This window comes from Amphiura filiformis, chromosome 19 (genome assembly GCF_039555335.1).
Source record: "Amphiura filiformis chromosome 19, Afil_fr2py, whole genome shotgun sequence".
NCBI classification, from domain to species: domain Eukaryota; kingdom Metazoa; phylum Echinodermata; class Ophiuroidea; order Amphilepidida; family Amphiuridae; genus Amphiura; species Amphiura filiformis.
Window position 1 is genome coordinate 44,148,555 of NC_092646.1, and position 8,620 is coordinate 44,157,174.

General features: G+C 37.9%; 1 protein-coding gene across 1 annotated transcript; it reads right to left on the minus strand.

Moving 5' to 3' along the window:
- Positions 1-476: 476 nt before the first annotated feature.
- LOC140141351 (tubulin alpha chain-like) lies at positions 477-8,301 on the minus strand. The gene is made up of 4 exons (XM_072163186.1): positions 8,172-8,301; positions 4,527-4,749; positions 3,445-3,593; positions 477-2,213 (listed from the first exon to the last, which is right to left on the minus strand). Exons 1-4 carry the CDS (start codon positions 8,172-8,174, stop codon positions 1,236-1,238), a joined length of 1,353 nt encoding a protein of 450 aa, XP_072019287.1. The 5' UTR covers positions 8,175-8,301; the 3' UTR covers positions 477-1,235.
- Between the last annotated feature and the right edge of the window lie 319 nt (positions 8,302-8,620).

An 8,620-nucleotide genomic window follows, 5' to 3' on the forward strand; every position in this document is an offset into this window, starting at 1 on the left:
AAGATGCACAGCTAGAGCAATTGTTGCTTTTTGTTCTATAATTTTAAAATTTTTAAAATAGGGGGCGTATATATGGGGTATATATAACTATAACTTGCATGGGAATCAAAAAATAACGTTCTAAAAATAACGTATGTTTTGCACGGGGTTGCAGTGGTGTAGCCAGGACTCTTTCAGAGAGTGAGGTAAATGGGGCGGGGCAAGACAACTTTTAAGGAGATAAACTGCGACAAAAATATTCAAAAAGTACAAAAAAGGTCTAAATATTATAAACATCCGGGTGGCCAAAATCCCACAGGGGGCGAGACTTCACAGGGGGTGCCCCTTGACAACTCCCGCTATATACGCCACTGGGCAGTGGACAATGCTGCAGTTTCAATATGTGTTTTCTTTTTAACCATGGAAGTTCCATGTTTTATAACCAATGAATAGAAATAAGAATATCTACTCGAAATGCTATATCATATTGTGATGTCCACATAATAATCAATCAAACACAAACACAAAACTATATTTAACCAAATTATTCAATATAAAATTTGCATTAAAAAACAAAATGAATATAATATTTTCCTGCTATATATGAGATTTTGATTTATTCGGGTTTTTGACAACCCTGGATAACCCAAGAAACCCTCTATGAAGCTTATTTTCATTGGCATGATTGGGGTCCATTTGAACAACGGGACGGGTTGGGAACAGTCAGGGGTTAACACCCTACTCTTTCGAAACTGGCTGCGAGATACATGTACAGGTATGTCTCTCTGCACACGGGACCGACGGCTTAACGTCCCCTCCGAAGAACGGAGTACTTTCATGATTCATTTACCCAATTCTAAATGAACCGTGGGGAGAGCGGAAGTCTGAATTTAATCTACTTTAGTTGCCAATTAATTTCCGACTTTTTTTTCCAAGTCAATCCCAGCAAATCGCCACCGCCGGGAATTGAACCCGGGACATCATGCACTAAAGGCAGGTACCTTAACCATTGCGCCACGCTCTCGTAGGTGGGTAGCAATGTTTGATTATAATATAGTGTTTATTATGGGAGAGTTTTATTTTCGTTATTCCTTTGACATACCCGTAATCTGGTAACAATAATTTGATGTCAGAATGTTAAATGTTAATACTTTGTCCATGTACGAACATTTCCTTGGGGCATGAAAAAAATAACACTGGAAAGTTATTTGAAAGATTTTTTTTTCTCAATTCAGGTAATAATAGCATGCATGCTCTCAAAACTCATCGGCCTCTTCCTCTTCTGCATCGACTGAATCGATTCCAACCTCCTCGTAATCCTTTTCCAAAGCCGCTAGATCTTCACGCGCTTCAGAGAACTCGGCTTCCTCCATACCCTCACCGACATACCAATGGACAAAGGCACGCTTGGCGTACATCAGATCAAACTTGTGATCCAGACGTGCCCAAGCTTCGGCAATGGCAGTAGTGTTGCTTAACATGCAGACAGCACGTTGGACCTTAGCCAGATCACCACCAGGTACAACAGTTGGTGGTTGGTAGTTGATACCGACTTTGAAGCCAGTTGGACACCAGTCAACAAACTGGATGTTAGGTTTGGTCTTGATGGTTGCAATGGCAGCTTGGACGTCCTTTGGTACAACATCACCACGGTACAACATACAACAGGCCATGTACTTGCCATGACGAGGATCACACTTGACCATTTGGTTAGGAGGCTCAAAACATGAGTTAGTAATGTCAGCAACAGTTAGCTGCTCACAGTGAGCTTTTTCTGCTGATATGATAGGGGCATAAGTAGCCAATGGAAAATGAATCCGCGGAAAAGGCACAAGGTTAGTCTGGAACTCTGAGAGATCGACATTCAGGGCACCTTCGAAGCGGAGAGATGCCGTGATCGATGATACAATTTGCGCAATCAATCTGTTCAAGTTTGTGAATGTCGGTCTCTCAATGTCCAGGTTGCGCCGACAAATGTCATAGATGGCTTCATTGTCAACCATGAAGGCACAGTCTGTGTGCTCCAGGGTGGTATGGGTGGTCAAGATAGAGTTGTATGGCTCAACCACAGCAGATGACATGTGAGGGGACGGGTAGACGGCAAACTCAAGCTTGGATTTCCGGCCATAGTACGTTGAAAGACGCTCCATGAGAAGGGATGTGAAGCCGGACCCGGTGCCACCACCGAAGCTGTGGAAGATGAGAAAACCCTGTAGACTGGTGCATTGATCAGCCTGTCAAAGAAGAAATTCAAAACATGATCAGGCCTACAATTATAAGAATATTATGTGAACTTATGATTATCTATAACATAATAAGGCAAAAAAGTGTTACTTGTCCTCACCCGACTAACCTGAATTTTGACAATTTTGAACAAAGATTTTAGTAACTTACAAAAGAATATAGACATTAATTTTGGAAATTCAAGAAATGTTTCGGGCGGTTTTTTTTCTTCAAAATTTTAATATCCTGAAGCCCGAGAAACAAAATACTCCTACACATATTGGTAGCACACGGGTAGTAATTAGTTTCGCACCGACTAGGTCGCTTGTAAAAAAGGTGTGGGAACCGCTATTAGGTACAAAACTTGGGGCCATTGGACTGTAAAATAAAAAAAACTGAAAAAGTAAGGTTGTTGGGTAAAGTGCATATGAGGCGGAAGTGGGGTTGGGGTACACATCCCCCTATTTTTTTCCAAAGAGAGTTGCCCCCCCCCCCCTAAAAATGGAATAAAATAAAAATAAAGCAAATTATTGCCCTGAACATCTTCATTTTATAGCTTTTTATGTCCAAAAATAGCGTGTTTTAGGCCAAAATATAGTACAATATTGCACACTTTTGTGCGCTTTTTTAAATTTGTTTTTGGCCCCCACCTAAACTTAAATGCTTCTGCGACCACTGGTAAAGTAGGACGTACATTGTAAAATTGAAGTTAAAATGTGCATAGGACTAGGAGCCAGATGAAAATAACGGTCATTGGGTAGCTGATGATGAGGGGGTCATTGGTAATATGATAAAAGAAAGGTGGTCATTGGGTATAAGCTGGTCTAAAAATGGGGGTCAGGCACATCAGTGACGTTAGCTGGTACATAGAAGTGCCGTGACCCCCCCCGGATGCGTGCCCGTATGTATATATAATAGTGTGTGTACTCCACTTATAGAGTCATTTGACTCCATTCTGGTTATCAGTGTTGCCCTGAACTGTGGCTACCAGTGGCGTAGCGAGGGGGGCAGAGGGCACATGCCCTGCATGGGCGTCACATTTAGGGGGCGCCGAAATGATGGTGGATTAAAAAAACCCGATTCTGCGCCACTCCAAGCGGTGAAAATTAAATTGTTTCAAGAATAGGGGTGGGGGCACCATCATGCATCTTTGCCCCGGGAGCCACACTCCCTAGCTCATACGCCACTGGAGGCTCCTGTTGCAGTGGTGAGTATAGGCATATACCATTTTTCACTGCTTACCACTTTTCTGATTCTGTCCGAGACGATGTCAATCAGCTCTTTGCCGACTGTGTAGTGTCCACGTGCATAGTTGTTGGCGGCATCTTCTTTGCCGGTAATCAGCTGCTCAGGGTGGAAGAGTTGACGGTATGTACCGGTACGGACCTCATCTGAAATTGTCATAATCAAGCACGTATCATTTATCGTTTCTTTGTCTCCATATTTTTCTTTAAGCAGTATTAAATGCAAATTATACAGAAACAACACAATATTACATATTACACTTACTGCTGAAATAATTGATGCTATGAATTATCTAAAGCTGGAAGATATAAACTTTTTGGACCTGCGGTTTTCGTGCAATAAAAAGTTGAAAAGTTGGTACCAGAAATTGGTTAAATTCTGTTTCACGATTGCATTTATGATACAAGTATTACCTATTGACGCACAAAATCATTATGCGGCCAGAAAGCCTAGAAGTATGAGTACATATAATGGGCTATTCCAGTTGAAATCCATACATTACACCCCGTATGGAAGGCACTGATGTACTTCATCTTCCACACAGGGAGTGTGAATTTCAAATGGGGTCAGGGCCAGATTTACCTTTTGGGGGCCCTGGGCCAGGCCAAAATTTGGAAGCCTCTGAATTCACCGTGAGGAAGACATGTTCACTCAAGCAGCCAAGTTATAAAAGATCGACAGTGGTGGTTTTCAATTACAGACTATTTTAGCTCAAAATGAAGGCGAATGTTGCTATTAAGGGCAACATTGTTCAATTTTAGGTCCAAAACATTGTATTTTCAGGCTAAAAAGGAAGATGCACCGGGTAACTTTGGGGGCCATGGGCCCGGGCCCATTTAGCACAATGGTAAATTCGGTCCTAAATGGGGTTATCTGAATTTGGTGACACCGTTTGAAATCCATGTATGGGAAATTCAGGTCATGTCTTCCATAGGCAGGGGTATATGAATTTCCAATAAAATAGCACAATGGTAGTTGTTTGCAGGAACATATTGACCTTTTTTAAAAAGAGTTCATTTAACTCACCACTGACCAATCACTGTTTTGAGTTATTAACCCTAAAAAGTACTTTTACTCACCAATCACTGTAGGTTCCAAATCTACAAAGACAGCACGAGGGACGTGTTTGCCAGCTCCAGTCTCACTGAAGAAAGTATTGAAGGATTCACCGCCTCCTCCGATGGTCTTATCACTGGGCATCTGACCATCAGGCTGGATACCATGCTCCAAACAGTACAACTCCCAACATGCATTGCCAATTTGAACACCGGCTTGGCCCACGTGGATAGAAATACACTCAGGCTACAGAGACAATTATCAAGAAAAGTGTAAACATGGGGTTACCTTAAAAGGGCATTTCGTAATCCACAGCATCATCCCTCCCCCAACTTTTCTCAAAAAAGTTAAGATTTTTATACCACTGCACTGGAAACCTAGCTACACAATGTTTATGTTCAAAACATTTCTTGCAGATTAATTCGTTTTGCAAACATTTGAATATGTCAATTTGGGTTATTTTCATGGTTCACTTTACCACCACGTCAAATTACGTAATGATTTACAAATTTTTTGACTGAGATAAATAACTTTTTTTAAGGGGGAATAATACCCTGATTTTCATCAGTACCCCTCTTCTTTTTTTTCTTGCAAATTTATGAACTACATAAATATGTTCATCATCTCATGTCCTAAACTTATAAAATATCTCTACCTACAAAGTGATTTTAAACCATTTTAGAAAATCATTTTAGCCCTATATATTTTTTTTTTTGTTTACTGTAACCTAGTAACTGAGATGTGTGTTTCATAACAAACCATAATTTATTATATTGAACATGTCCAAGTAGAATACATGAATAGAATACATTAAATCCTTTGTTATACTATCTATAGAAATGTACTCACTGATTATAACACTGAATAAATTAAATAGGCCTAATCTCTTCCACATAGACAATTTAATACTACACCATGTATGTATCTTCCATAATGTGTTGTTAGGAAAAGAGATTAAAAAAGGCTATAAGGTCATCAAAGGTCAGGTTATAGGTCAATTGGTTCAGGTCAAATTCAGGCATCAATTCTGAATACATGTGATAGTCTGTGATATCATACATGTCATAATGAGGCATCAATTTTGATATTTTGTCTGTTACTGGATATATAATGGAAATGTGTGAGGTGGATATACTAAAATACCTTGGGATGTAAATGGTGAGTACAATTTAGATTGCCTAGTTGAGATGGATTGGGCAAATAAATATAAAATAGTTACCAAAATCACAAAAATGAAGCTTACGGAAAACTACCTAATATGGTGGTATAGGTGACAAAAATACAATCTTTTTCAACATTGCTGTAGTGTGGTTGTGATAACCTGTTACCTATGGCTTAATTAAGTTTCAGTGAAATAGTGTCGCAAGTTCAAAATACAAAATATAGCTCAACATTGAAAATAGAAGCATTTTAACCGGTTCGTTTTTTGATAGTTGTGGAGCACCAAGTTCATGAAGTCATAAAAGAAATCAGGGACCACTTATTCCCATTTTACATATCAACATTATTTCCCTAATGTGTTAGCAACACATATCCAAAATTTTAACGAAATCCGTTGATAGTAAGCTTTCCAAAATGAAGTGAATTTAAAACATCAGTGATGTACCACTTTTTGGCTTATACCATTAGAAGCATGTACGCGTCATTGATACTGATGCCACCAATTGAACGAGAAGATTTGCCCCTTCATTTTGCATACCACTTTGTCCAATTTCTTTTTCTCATTTCTTCACAAAATGCAAAAAATGCAAAAAAATGCAATGGGTGTAGTACCCCCTTAATAAAACATTAATTCTGTAGGGCATAAATAGAATACACATGATAAAGGTTGATTATTTAACCGGAAAATATTTTTTACACAAATTTTTCTAACTGGTCCACCTCTTCATAAACAAAGTGAATATGCTTAAATTTTAGTAATTTCCAATACCAAAATATCCAAATATTTGCACTTGGGGTCCTTTGTGTTCAAATTGGACCCTTAAGCTCATGATAGCATCACATTTAGGCACCCCCTGTAACTCCATCACAACGCTAGACTCATTATTATAAATGCACTACAAGATATTAGTGGCCCGGGGTAGCTTTTCGTGGGTAGGCACGATACGCGCGTATCACGTTCAGGGTGTCAAAAGTCGGGGAAAAGGCACAGGGAAAAGGGTAGCAAAATTACAATGGCTAATACGCGGAAATGAAATTTAGGGTATGAATTTTGATGCAAGGAATAAAATCCCTGTTTAGGGTGTGAAAACAGGGGAAAACAAGCGCATGTTACCTGTTTAGGGTATCGTTTTAGCCTTGTTTAGAGTGCTTTTCCGGTGCTTTTCAAAAGTTGATTATCGCAGATGGTGTACAGGCCACAATGGGAGTGACCCCCTCCCCGGATTAGTGGCAAGATGTGCTGCATCAGTAGGCCTTTTCAGTATTAGCAAGATCAGCCATAGTATAATGCTGCCCTCACTTAAGGGCTGGGGTATGAACGTTTGGACAGTATTTATTGGGACATTAGAGCACATCAGACATATCGAATTGCATTCTGAATATGAAGAATGTCATTCTGATATCAAATAATTTTGATTTTTGAAATTCGCAATTTAATACACATTTTATGGCAAATCATTAAAATTGATATTTTTGATATTTAACAGTACTTGAAGTAAACTTTATAAATCTGATGATTTATACTTAAAGTGTATATAGGAGGATGAAAAGCCGACGATCAATTGAAAATTTTGACCTTTCGTATTGAAGATATGGATTTTTTCCCAAAACACCAAAAAAAAATTAGGTCTTTTTGGGAAAAAATCCATATCTTCAATATGAAAGGTCAAAATTTTCAATTGACTGTCGGCTTTTCCTCCATGCTACATACACTTTAAGAATATATCATTAGATTTATATAATTTACTTCGAGGACTGTTATATATCAAAATTTGAAAAATATCAAATTTTTATAATTTGTCATAAAATTTGTATTATATTGTGATTTTTAAAAATTATTTGATATCAGAAAGACATGCTTCGTATTCAGAATGCAATTCGATAGGTCCCACAAAAAATACTGTCGCAACGCAATAAACGCTCATTTTGGATCCCTTAATGCTGCCCTCACTTTCTACATACTTGCCCAGCTTATTTGAGACGATAAAAAACTGGACAACACGCCACGGACCACTTCACTAAACCATTAATTTGCTATATAACCTCACTCTCGATCTCACCTACGCAAATCATGTGGCAAAAGTAGTCGTAATTTCGTGCCTGGCTGAATTCCTTGGCAAAGAATTTCTTTTTTGTTTATGATTTTTATCAAAACATGAATACTTTTTGATTTTTTTTTTACTAAACATGACACCAGTCCCTTTTTTCAAAATTCAGATCGCCACTTAGTGACATGCATAGCCGGACAGAGTTAGATTGTTTTTTATAAATATAGATAGAAATTTTAATTAATATACCATATTTCATTTGTTAAGAATGAATACTAGTAGGGCCTATATAGAATAACCATTTTGTAAACAGTGCATAAATTAATTTTAATTATCCTATTTTAATAAGACTTTAATGAGCATCTAAAAATGTCGTCGGGTGTTTATTTTAATGATAAAGTTATAATAATTATGCATTAATAATACCACCAATAATTTACAAAAGCAATCATCACTTACCATGTTAATGGAAGTCAAAGTCACTCTGTCGTTGAATTCTCAAATCTTCTATATATAAGATTGTAGCCGTCAGCGAGTAATATATACTTTACTTAGATTTCTTCCCTCGTCGGTGTAACGTTCGACTTCGGAAAGAATAATCTGTAGTAACCTACTCGCTATTCATTTATATACTCTATTAAAAGTAGATATTTTTTGCGTGGTTAATATTTCACAGTTTAACACGCTCAAACATATCTGTTTATTTAAATTCGCTTATTTTAAGGTATTCCATACATACAGATTTACGCATTAAAACATTTTGTTCGCGTGCCTTTATTTTTGTGTTGAGTGGAGTAGGCAAGTAAAGTGAAATTTACTGTGAAGTAAAAATATCATCTACTGCATTATGCTCCATTTTGATTGGTCGATGCCACGTCGGTGTTGCCATAAATAGAGATGACATCTGA